The sequence below is a fragment of the Apostichopus japonicus genome, chromosome 3 (assembly GCF_037975245.1).
Source record: "Apostichopus japonicus isolate 1M-3 chromosome 3, ASM3797524v1, whole genome shotgun sequence".
Classification (NCBI taxonomy): Eukaryota; Metazoa; Echinodermata; class Holothuroidea; order Aspidochirotida; family Stichopodidae; genus Apostichopus; species Apostichopus japonicus.
Window position 1 is genome coordinate 19809192 of NC_092563.1, and position 13121 is coordinate 19822312.

The 13121-nt window shown below is 39.0% G+C and overlaps 1 protein-coding gene across 1 annotated transcript in view; it reads left to right on the forward strand.

The window, feature by feature from the left end:
* The window catches only part of LOC139965597 (uncharacterized), a 37482-nt gene that overhangs the window by 11155 nt on the left and 13206 nt on the right, over positions 1-13121 (forward strand). Inside the window, exons 9-19 of the mRNA XM_071968131.1 lie at positions 164-295; positions 1138-1269; positions 1487-1627; positions 2144-2278; positions 2992-3162; positions 3604-3741; positions 3881-4038; positions 4390-4531; positions 7843-8650; positions 11147-11229; positions 12762-13106. Of these exons, the coding sequence (XP_071824232.1) occupies positions 164-295; positions 1138-1269; positions 1487-1627; positions 2144-2278; positions 2992-3162; positions 3604-3741; positions 3881-4038; positions 4390-4531; positions 7843-8650; positions 11147-11229; positions 12762-13106 (2385 nt within the window). The remainder of the gene's footprint in view (positions 1-163; positions 296-1137; positions 1270-1486; positions 1628-2143; positions 2279-2991; positions 3163-3603; positions 3742-3880; positions 4039-4389; positions 4532-7842; positions 8651-11146; positions 11230-12761; positions 13107-13121) is intronic.

Below are 13121 nucleotides of genomic sequence, written 5' to 3' on the forward strand. Positions count from 1 at the left end.
TAGAATGAGTAGTATAAATGAAAATATATAATAAGAGACAGTGGTGAGTGGAGGGTTCACTCAACTTTAGGAATTTCCTTCACATTTCTGCGGTGCTACCAAGAAACCTATGTCAATAATTAAATATATTTAATGTAATACATTCATTCTGCTCTTTTCTCAGTTGCTTCCTGTGAAAATTCAGCTGAAAGCTGTAGAAGAGAAGGAGAGATATGCGTGGACGACACACCATCTGGTTTCCATTGCGAGTGTCAACAAAGTTATGTAAGGAAACCAGGTGACACCAGATGCATTGGTAAGGTTAACCGATGATAGAAAGAAAATAGTGCACGAATTTATATTATAAAACTGACGGTTAACTAGAGGAAAAATTTAACCCTTCGCCAAAGAATTAGAAAACATAATTATATTTTTTACATCAAACATTTCTCGTTTTCAAGGAAATCTTTCCTATTATATGGAACATTTACTTGATTATGTGCGACATAATTGGCAAGGAATAGATATGTTGCTGTATCAAGTGTTGTACCTAGGTTGGCTTTCTTCTATTTAGTGTTGATTTTTGTTTCGTTTCTTGTTTTTTTCTGTCGAGTTGTTAAGTTAATATGCGGACCGCTTCATAGCTCGTTCCATTATGTTACAAATTATTGCGCAAGTACGTACTTATCTAAATAAAATGAATTAATTTCAAAATGGTTTATGTCATCAACGGAATGAGCTATGAAGATATGTGTTGGGTCAATACGGTTCGTTTCACAAGCTCTCTATTATGTATTGTTTATATCTCGGTTGTGCAAGGACTTCCAAAAGCACATTCGATGTGGCCTGTGAAGATGGATACTTCACGAGTTCAGCTTTAGTTCTCAGCCCTAACGTAATTTGCATGAGGAGCGGCGGTTGGAACGTATACCAGAGGATTCCGTGTGTGACGGTATAGCCGTCTCATTATATAAGCACAAGTGCAGGTTAGAAAGAGTGGTGTAGATGAATATAGGCCTAGATATTCAGATATGGTTGTGAGGGGAGGGTTCACTCAACTTTGAGAATTTCCTTCAAATCTCTGTGGCACTACCATGATATCTATGCCAATTATTATAATATATTTAATGTAATGTATTTATTCTGCTCTTTTTGCAGTTGCTTCCTGTGAAAATTCAGATGATAGCTGTATAGGAGAAGGGGAGATATGCGTGGACGACACACCATCCGGCTTCCATTGCGAGTGTCGACAAAGTTATGTGAGGAATTCAGGTGACACTGGATGCATTGGTAGGATGATCAAACAGAAAATAGTTCATATGCACGCTTATTATATTTGCAATATGTTATGTTGTATATTTTTACACATCGATGTTAACATTTATATACAATATCACTACAACCAGGGACCTTGAAGAAAGTATTCCTGATGTTATCATGCATGTTGGAACTTAACCATCTAGAAGGCTATAGAGCATTCACGAAAATGTGGTTATTTCGTCCGCAGTTTTGGAAGAGAGACTACAGTTTGTTGTTCGCCCAGGAGATGTTACTGTTGACGAAGGAGAACACACTGAGCTACTTTGCGAAGTTAACACCGAAGAAGCAAGTCTGTATTGGTATAAAGGGACGCGTCAACTTCAGTCGAGTAAACTTCTTCAGTTAATTATTTCCCTTTCTCACCAGTCATGAGATATTATAGACACATCGTGATACTTTTGGAGATGGTTGACTTCGGCCATGTATCGTAAATGCTAGATATGCGGATAATTAGAAACATTGCGTTTTTAAACTTAAAAATTGATGGAGAAATCTATAAATAAGGAATATATGACACTGGCCAAACTGTAAAATTTATCTTTAAGCAATGAAATCCTCAAGAATATTTTAGTTGTTAGTGTGAGCTATTCTTAATAAGTCGGGACTACCATTTTTTTATCAGGTATGTGAGGCGACTTAGCGTATGTTCAAGGTGAGTGTCTTGATGATCCGCGTCTAAAATGACTACTTGCAGGACTATAATGTTATATCTACAACCGTGAATATTATATATGTCGAAACTCATCCGTTACGTTGAAATATTCTACACTTTACACTGTTACTTGTCCAGGTATCATTTCAGCAGGTTTTATTATATGATATTTTACTGTATTTTTGTTTCCAGGAGATTTGGAAGACGGTGTTTATGTTTCAAGTAACATGGTTACATTTCCCAGAACTGAGACCAAACACGCCGGCAAATACACGTGTGTAGCACGGTTGCCTGGAGGGACAGAAATTCGAGCGACAGCTTTACTAAGTATACATTTAAAACTATTACGTCAATATTAATGCGATGGGCTCAGGCTTGGAGGGGCACTAACAAATAAAGGAGAGACATATTACATGTGCCATGTACTTTTCAGAATATCGTGTACAAATGTAAGTTGCACAGATGGAAAAGAGGGGGGGGGGGGGGGGTGCGGAGAGCACAATATTTCCTACAGGGCAGGGGGAGACACTCTCTCGTCAAGTAAGGTTTGGATATATTAAAGCCGATTCAAATGTAGGGTACTGCTACTTCTTACAAGAGTTGTCTTTTGTGGATCATTGGTTAAGTTAGAAGAATGAAATATCATTACATAAATTTAACAGAACTACGGTGGTGCTGAAGGGACAGGCGAGTTGATGACTTAACGTGTTATAGTAAAACATGACCACACGACAAAATACGAATTTTGACGTGCTGTAAAATTAAGTGTAATACCGTAACTCAACAATTTGATATTCCCTTCCATGTTATAATATAAGCCCGTAAAGTGTCAACTCCTACAAAACTCCACAAAATGTTCTAAATAGACAAACAAAAAGCAAAATAGTTACATATTTTGGGTCTAAACTAGAAAATTGATGTTAACATGTCTCAAAATGTGTCATAGAAGAACAAACGGAGGAATTTTGGCGTTCTAATGACACATTTGATTAACTTTACCCAGTACTAATTTTCTGAGTGATATTTGTTGTTTGTTACAGGTATTGCTTCTCCTGACATTACTACACCTGTCACCGTATTTGAGCCTGTTTTCATTAGGCGTCCTGAAGACACCGTATTAACTCTCGGGCATGTTGCTCAGTTTCATTGTGGTGTCGATATTGCCAATGCTGAAGTAAATTGGTTTAAAGACGATATCGAAACTACTATCGGTAATACATTTTCTAAAGACATGTTGTTGTTTTTTGTTGGTTGTCATTATGTCAACTCCCCCATACGAGTTTGTTTTAGGCAATTGGCAACTTGATTGTGATAAACGAGCAGCATATAGACCCACACGCTGCTCAATCGATGAGTCGCCCTTTACGATGTTTCGGTGGTATAGCGGTAAACAAGACATGAAAAGACCGGTGAATTTCGTCCCCCTCTCACCATGGGTTTTTTCTCAAGTTTTGAAAAGTGTACAGTGTACCATTGATAACTAATCTCGGTTATTGTACTACTAATTGCTATCAAATATCTTTTAGTTAACGTGGTGTTGAACCATCAGTCCCCATTTTGTGATTAGTAAAGCAGGACTTAGATGAAGTTGGCCACTCTATTCTCACTATTTCTCTTGTAAATAGGGGCACTGTATTTTACATTTCTCACAGGAGGAAAATCTCAAGGATTTATTAAATTACTTGACAACAGCTTGGTAATAGTAAATACAGAAATCCATCATCAAGGTACTTACCGATGTGTTGTGACCAGCCCAGATGGTAGAACAGCCGAAGCTACTGCACGTGCATGTGAGTTACATTAACTTCTTTTCCTGCATTCTCTTTTTGCTTCCTTTGAATAAATGCAATTCGATTTGCACTGTCTTACTAGACTCAATTGGGAAACTATGAACGAAAAGTGAGATATTTTTCTATTTCAACGTAACAGACTTTCCCACTAGCTATGTGTTCGAATCAGTTCCGTCTGATGGAACGGTTTTCGATGGAGAAATCTACCACCTGACTTGTGCTTTGAGAATTGCAACGCTAGAACTGAGTTGGTTGAAGGATGGTGCGCCGTTGATTTACAGCGAACGAATATTCAAGGTATTGCTTTTGTGCCAGGTTAGGAAGATAATATGATTTATTGCATGGATGTAATAAATAAAAAGGGTGATATATAACAAGTGATAACAATTTTTGGAAGGTGCTAGAGGTATTCAGTCTGATGTCAAGAGATGACTTAGTTAGCCTTTTGGTAAGTGGTTCCATCTGTGTGCCTTTGTGCGAACATATTTCTTTGCCCTTGAGCTCTTAGTATGAAAAGTTGCTAAGGTGGAAAAGTTGATTGCTAAAGTAGAAGAGAAAAAAAGATGAAATTGCATGATCCATAACACGAATTTTACAAGGAGAATCAATACTGGACATACCTTTATACTCTGGAACTCCTTTTTGCAGTTAGGTGGTGACGTCCTGTTACGTGACGTTACAGCCAACGACAACGGTCAGTATGTATGCGTTGCATCCGATAGTGAGGGCCATACGGTTGCACAGGCAGCAGCAACAGTCGTCGTAGTAACCCATAATCTTAACGATTTTGGTAAGTTATTGTATGGTCAAAACAGGTACTTGAGCTAATTATTGTGTTTGTACTATTACAAAACCTCAAAACTTAAGATGTTAGGGTAGACGGTATTGTACTCTACACAATCCCTAACACACAGTCAAAACATAGTGTATGAACCTTAAACGTGCAGGATTCCATTTTTTTGAATGACTTATTAAAAAACATATTTTGATTTTGATATTTGATTTTTAGTATATAATTGAACCATTTTTTAGTTGTCATTAGGTGATAAAATCTCTATCGTTTGATCCACTGTGAAGCTATATATTGTAGCACTCGGATGAAGGACTTTGCAGGAAATCAGAAACCAAACTAAATACGGTTCTTTAAGACTCTGGGCTGAAATGGATCCAACAGAGAGGTGACGAATTTAGTGTTTGTACTTGCTGAAGTTAGTTGTCAACTTGAAACGAAATGAAATTACCTGTCTTCTCTCAAGTTACACACTTTCCTATCTACTTAAAACGTCACAATTAATAGCGCTTTTAGCAGTGCGCTTCGTTAACTCACTGTCTGCACATTCCGAATCTACCTTTCTAACATAAAAATCTTGAACTGGAGACGCACATTTTATCTGTACGAATTGTCTTTAGTTTCTGCATGATTTCTAGTCTTCCTGCTATTAGCTAGTCCTGTCTTAAAGTCAACTTTGCAATTTTGTATGTTTTTTTCCTAAGAAAAGCTCGTTAGATGTATGCCTCGTGATCGTAATTTGAGATGGCATTTATAGTACGATTCCAATCATTGTTATTGCCATGTTAACACGTTATTATAAAATGTCGTTCCTGAAGACGACAAAATGGTAAGAACAGCTATATTTATTTAACCAGACCTAGAGCATCAATCGGTTTAATATGAGACGGTGGAAATCATGTTGATGACAATATTGCTCTTTCCCACTATATCGAGAGTGATTAAAGTGGTCATTATAATGTTACAACTTATAAACCAGTGGCGTAGCTACGGGGGGGGGGGGGCCTGGGGGAACCGAGGCCCCCCCATGAAATCGGCTGGGGCCCCCCACTGGCCCCCACTGGGTATGGGGTAAAAAAAGTGCGATTCACTAATATTTTTTGTTCAATAATTTGGGAAATAGAGTTACACAATTTTCTCGTCTGCATCTGGCAGAATAAGGCATGGCATGAGAATGGTCACACAGCATGGTATGGCAATGGTCGATGCGACGATTGCGACCATACACCACAAACCTTGTTGTGCTGTGCGATATCGATATCTGCTGAAAATATGTTCAGTGCTTCCACCTAGCGCAACAATCTACCAAAAGATTGGCACCGTTTGTACTGAGCCGAGGTATCGGGTATTTATATATTGCCTCGAGTCAAATGAATATATGCAGGCGCGGATCCAGGGGGGTCCAGGGGGTCCGGACCCCCCTGCTCTTGGCCCCAAAAACAAGAGAGAGAAAAAAAGGAAAAAAAGAGAGAGAAAAAAATTATTAAATTAAACGCCAATTTTAAACATGTAGGACGTCAGAAAAGCGGTTATCCTCACAAGTCAGCCAGGTGTGTCTATTCCGTCAAATGAACAAGTGTGCACGCGTGCTACACGTGCCAAAAATGCCTAACAATCTCAATTTTCAGACCGAAAAGTTTCAAAATTGAGGTGGTGTTCGAATTTTTTTGGGCGGTGAGGTTACAGAGCGGCAGGCTGCTAGGATGCGCTAACGAATTTTTCATGCGCAAACCCCTCACCCTCCCAGAATCCTGGATCCGGCCCTGCATCAAACAGTGTTGACGGAACGGGAGGGGATTGGGGCTAAAGGCATTATGATTTTTGTATCATCTCAACTCATCTGATATGTAATACCATATTTCATAGATTGTTTTTTTCTCATCAATTGAGAAATTGCAGACATGAGATCCCTATTTTCAAGCTAGGTACATGCAGCTTAGAATACTCGGGAAGTGCCGTTTCCGGCCATCTGGGGGGTTTGTAAAGCCAAAATTTTTCTTGTACGCTCCGCGCCAACCGATGATGGCGCTCCGCTTAGATAGTCTTACGTTCAGGCGCGGCTGGACCAGTCAGACCCCCCTGTCACAAACCCTGCATCCGACCCTGATATGTCATTGAATATTCCACAAAACAACTTTTTTTTATGGCCACGAAACTGTCGAAACATGATTTTCCACTACTGGAAGAGATAAAAAGTATTGGGAACTCTGAAATTCCTGTAAACATGCGGCTGTGCCTGTTCACTACTGACTGTATCGCCTTAAAAAATGATGAGTGGAAATTGTTTCTCCAGGACCGTATCGTATCGTGGGTATCGAGTGCGTCTGATATACGATCGTACGTATAGTACGTACGTACGTCTATGATGATATGCACTTTACTGATAAAAACATAGGTGAATTTCACGCCATGGGAGTGATCACTCAGCACATTCCGGTATAAGAGTGAATTTCCACTCCATTGGAGTAAATCTTAACTCCTAAATAGAGTTATATTCACTCATATTAGGAGTGAGGGTTAACTCTAATAGAGTTAAATTTCACTCTTAATTTGAAGTGCGCCGAGTGATCACTCCAATGGAATGAAATCCACTCATTTGTTTTTAGAGTGTTGCTAGATATATGAAGAAGAAATTTACATACCAATACATGTTATCGGTCATCCATTGGCACAAAAACCCAGATTCTGATGACAGCTGCCTCAAGAAACCCAATAAATGGCCTAATTAGCACCGAGCCACCAATGTGGACCATTACCGAAACATCGATGCGTGTTAGTCTTCCATCCCCTTCCTCTAATGTATTTTAGTCCACATGTGGGCATATCCTGCAAACCAACCGGTAGCCCACAGGGGTTTGAGTTGGGAGAAAGGCCTTGACACCTTGAAACGACAAATGATGCCAATTTCCCTCAAGTTAAAAGTCTGGCTGAGTTGGCAAGGCCAGTCAGCATGAAAGAGAAAAAACTTTTTTTGCATTTCTGTCACCAAAGTTGCACATCTTTTTGGTTGCTATTTTGCCTCACAGGTGCCATCCCCTGCAATCTGGGGGGGTGCAGAAATCTCAAATTTTCTCTGTGCGCTCCGCTTAGATAGTAACCTCCGGCCCCCCCACAAGAAAGAACAGCCCCCATGCCCCCCCCCACTCAAAAAATCCTAGCTACGCCGCTGTTATAAACATAACTAAACTTATTTTGTTCACCATCTATTCAAACCGTTTTTGAAAATTACTGAAGCAAAGTAAATAAGTAAAATGTATTAACATTGTTCAGTTATGATTTGAGTTTATCATTCTTTTTTTTTTCTTCTACAGATTGCGGAATTGTTACATCTTCTGAGGTCTTAGATGATGCCAACAGTAGACGTTTGCAGAGTGGTCGCGTTGTTGGTGGGCGGGACGCAGTGAGAGGCTCCGCCCCTTGGATAGCCAGGCTCTATATCCATGGACTTGGTGTTGGAGGTCACCATTGTGGTGGTTCCCTCATAGACAGACAGTGGGTAGTAACCGCTGCTCATTGTTTTGATATGGAAGATGACTTGCGTGCCGAGCATCTATTTGTACGACTGGGGGATCATAACACATTGATCGAAGATGACGCTGAAATATCTGTACGGGTAGAGGCCTTCTACGTGCACGAAAACTTCGACAGCGAGACGTTTAATAACGATATTGCTTTAATAAAGTTAGCCACACCATTATCGAGGTACAGCAATTACATACGTCCAATCTGCTTAGCAAACAGGACAATGGATCGACGACTGTTAGTGGACCGTGTGTCTGGGCGGGTAAACGGATGGGGAGCTACCATCAATCGGGGTCCTGGATCAGTCTACCTACAAGAAGTATACTTGCCATTTAACACATTTCCCAAATGCAAGAAGAAGTATCAAGAAAGAGGTATCGTTTTCACGAAAAATATGTTCTGCGCTGGTTATAGGAGAGGTGGAGCCGATGCTTGTCAGGGAGACAGTGGTGGGCCGTATGCTGTAAAGGAAGGTGATCGTTGGTACTTGATTGGCATTGTTAGTTGGGGAATTGGTTGCGGTGATGCAGGTAGTGACGGGGTCTATACCAGGTACTCAAAGTATCACCAATGGTTGGAAAGAGTAGTAAATGAATATTGAATGCTTTAACTAGTACAAGAGAGTGATGTTCTGTATTAGCATTCGTACTCACATAGATAAGCTGACTATTATAAACGTAGGATACATTAGAACAACATTTGCGTTTCATAAGTATAGCGTTATCAAACGATCGAGAATTCGTAGCCATCACAATTGCCTTTGACGTATTTGTGACCTATATATTGATATGTCAATTAATATACTAATGATAAACTAACATTGCATACAATCGAATAAAAATAATCAGAATCAACTAAAAAGTTGGTTGAAATAAAACATGCCTTGGTGTTATTTTCTACATTTTGAATCCAAGTAGCTTGATATCATATATTCTCTCATATACCAAAGCAAAAACTGATTTATTCGTAGTGTTATGTAGATCACACGAATCTAAAACCTGAATCATTCGGCTGGATCTTTTGATTTCCTGTGAAGAGTAACAGGCAATGAAATTATAGTCAATTTTATTTTGACAAACATAATAATTCTTGTTGTTGGTGAAGTAGTTGGTCAATATGCAAAACTGTTAAATAGAGTAACGTTACTTGACTGCTAAAAGTGCCTGCGTTTATAAATCACCTGATGTGTATCGATACAATAGTAAACATTCCTTTCAGCCAAAACGAATACAAAATGACGAAATTGCAGTCATTCAAACACGGTGGGAAAAAGTAACGCACAATAACTCTGAGCGACAAAACACCACATTATGAACGCCAGACGTGGAACAGAGGATAGCCATATCACTTAACAATAATGAATGGTATGCAAAACGAAGTTATTTGACACATCTGTGGTAGTTTATTGGTACATTGATTTTCAGGTAGCCATTCGGGACTTCCCTTTGGGTGATAATGGATCTATTGAGGAAGTTGTAGAGATGCGTTGCTTTATATTACTTTGCGGCGACATCACCATTGTAGAATAATACAGTTCTGGTAATGCACGTACAAAGGTTAATTTCGAACGACAGCAACACTCCACAGCGAATCTATCACGTTCTTCCTCTTTCAATGTCATCATTCAATTCAGCATTAACTCAAGCTTCTTCAAGGTCGTCGAAAACAGAGTGATCAATCTATAATAGAAACTTCAGGCCGGGGAAAATATCTGTTAAATTATAAAAACAAATGGTTGAAAACACTTCATTTGCACTTCACCTGAAGTAATCTCAGACCACTCTTTCTTCCCCTTACGTCCGATCCAGACTGAAAGAGTGTTGACACTTGGAAGTTATCCTCGAACATGATATATGAATCGGATCTGATCCACTGCTCTTTATCCGATGGTAGCAAGAAGCAAGACAGGACAACAAATAAGCATTCAGTCTATACAAGCATCTCCCTCATTGCCTATTGATTTATGTGAAAATTATAACAAATGATTCGGCTATCAGTTATATCTTGGATTGTCAGCTTATCATACACAGTTGACCTTTCGTAGAATTTGCCGGACTGAACTGACGGACTAGCATATTCGTGCTTTCATATGAACATTTCTTCCTACAAACATGACAATTTGTGAACACCGTAGTCAAATGATGAGGCAGCAAGGTAGGAAGTGTTACAGCTTGCACTAACACATAGAACACTAAACGCTAGGGATTCTGAATTTTGACGTAGGTTATATTGAATCAAAATTGTTTAAATTTAGATTACATTGCAAAAACCCGACTATAAGACCTTCTAAAATCAAATAATTTACTGTGTTTTATGATAAGGAAATGAGAAAAAAAATTAAAAGAATAACATGGGTCTCTAGGAGTGGGGAAATATAATACTTGGGTAGTCACGAATGGACAAGAAACGAACAGTTTTGGCTGTGGACGGCAGCGAAATAAAAGAGGTTCGTAATAAAGAATAGTTGAATTCAAATATGACGTGTACTTTTTATTTCTGAATTTATGCAGGAGAGAGCATGTATAGTTGTCAAATCAGAACGATTGTTTGTCAACTTGTTTGAGAAGTATGGAAATTAGACGTAGTTTTGCTTCAAAACATTGCTTCGCAACTTGCAAGTCATGCTCTAACCAAATGTTCAATACAGATGTAACATACATGAGCTTCACCAAATAATGTGTTTTACCTAATAGCATGTTTCTCGGATTGGTGAAGAACTTAGAAGATTTTAACATTTACGAGAAGTGGACCTGCTTGGTTACTGCTATCCTTCTATAACTCTGAATTGCGAGAACGATGTAACATTCCGGTTAAACAAGGTCGTGTCATTTTATGCATTGAAGTGTTGTCTTACACAGGAAATCCGAAAGGTCATGAAATATGCATCCTGTGTAAAATTTTCATGACACAACAGCGGTGCATGAGTGTTATTTAATAGGATCACGACTGTTAGCATTGTCCTCTCAAAAGGAGTTCTTAGGGGAAAACTGTGGTAATTGGCACTGACTGGAAATTCCCCAGTTTACTCCAGACTGCTAGTCATGTGATAGTACACGATACATCACCTTTGACATTTTCATTCTTTTTCTGCAGCTATGTAGATGGTGTCGCACAATTTGCTGTAGATTGCTCACAGTCGAAAGTGGAACAAGGGCACTTCACTCAAGTCTCAGATGGTACAAGCATACATTCAACACAGCGATAACCAGATTGAAATACACGAAGCTTCTTTCGCGGGTTTCCTGTGGCCTGGTCGTTTTGCCAGTGATATAAAAGTAAACGGTTCTGAATTCTGAAGAAGAGATGACGGTATTAAGCAGAGAAACATTCTTCTTGATAATTGCCTTGTCGTGTTGGTTGTGTAATTCAAAAGGTAAATCCTCGCTTTGTACTCTTCTCTACTATACCTTCTTCATCACACAGTGGCCTAGGCATTTTGTGACAGGACCCGCAATTGGAAATTATTTATTTAAAACAAAAATGGTTGTTAGTAATTAGATTTATATCGCCATTTATCATTGCCGTTGTTACCATAATTTTAGAAAGCATTATTTTATGCACTGTATTTATATATCATGGAATGTTTCTAAACGATGGTGTAACAAGCGTGTGGAAATATTAGCCATACCTTGAATAAGTTTTGAATGCTGAAATTGAAACTATTGCTTCCGTTATTGTCAAGTTGTATGTAATTGTTGGCAGTTGGTATAAATGCTCTGAAATCTTCATCCAACTAGCTTATCTCGCAGAGTTGATAAAGGCTTGACTATTGCTCAAACGAAATATGAATTACAATTATGCCCAAAGACGTTCTTGCTATCAAACCTAAATGATTTTGGAGACGCAAACAGGAGAGGAGTAGTCACGGTTCTGCCGTTAAGTAAAAGGGAACAGTTTGTCACGATTCTTGTGATGTTGTCGATTCTGACGATTCTGATGTCCAGAGGTTCGAAACCGGTAAGGAAGGTCGTAATTCCACTGTAGGCGTTTGTCACCCGTATCGAACAATACTAGTTCTGTTTTCGGTGACATATTTTGGCCTTACTCTAGAGATCAAACATGATGCTAACCAACTCGAAATCATTTGTGATTCCTAAAGCCGCATCTCGAAACAGATACTTTGAACAAAGTTTATGTTAATGAAATGGAGGTAAACGACAAAGGTAAATGAAGATATATATAATTGAACTCGTAATGAATAATAAAAAAAAATAATAATAAAAAAAATATATATATATATATATATATATATATATAAGTAAAGAAGAAATGAATGTGTAGCAAGTGGTATGACAGACATATAGTTAATACATGAAGAATAACACACCAGAAAAATTCCACTTTACGACCGGTTTCGTCATTTTGGGACTCATCAGGCAAAAGCTAGAATCGAACCCTGGACCTTGTGTCACAAACCGAAGTCCGTTCCACTCGACCACAGTGATTCTACTGGTGTGTGAATGCGTTTAAATTGGCATTGTATAAATGTTTTTGAGGGCGTATTACCCAAGTGTTATGATTGTACAGAGTGCACCCATGGTGCTTTGAATCTGACAATTTTCACAGAATGATCACTCTTCATAGGCACTTGCTACACATTCATTTCCTATTTACGGCTTATTTACGGCTTATGAATGTCAAATTGTATTAAACAAGAACAGCATTTAATGAATTCATGTGTAATAATCTGTCCTTCTCTACCTGCCAGTCATTCAAAGAATTCGTCTCGCTGGTGGACCAACGGAGAATGTTGGAAGAGTGGAAGTCTTGGTGAATGGAAGATGGGGAACGGTTTGTGACGACTTATGGGATATCTTTGATGCGACGGTTGTCTGCAGACAGCTTGGCTATCCAGGAGCTGTCCGGGCGAGGTCCTCGGCGCACTTTGGTGAAGGATCTGGAAGGATCTGGATAGATGACGTGGAATGCGATGATTCATCGGTTTCTTTACAAGACTGTCCTAAAAATGATATTGGAGTCATTAATTGTGGTCACGATGAAGACGCTGGTGTGGAATGTTTACCACTTGAGGCTGTTTCAACTGTGACACCTGGTAACTGAAGTAATC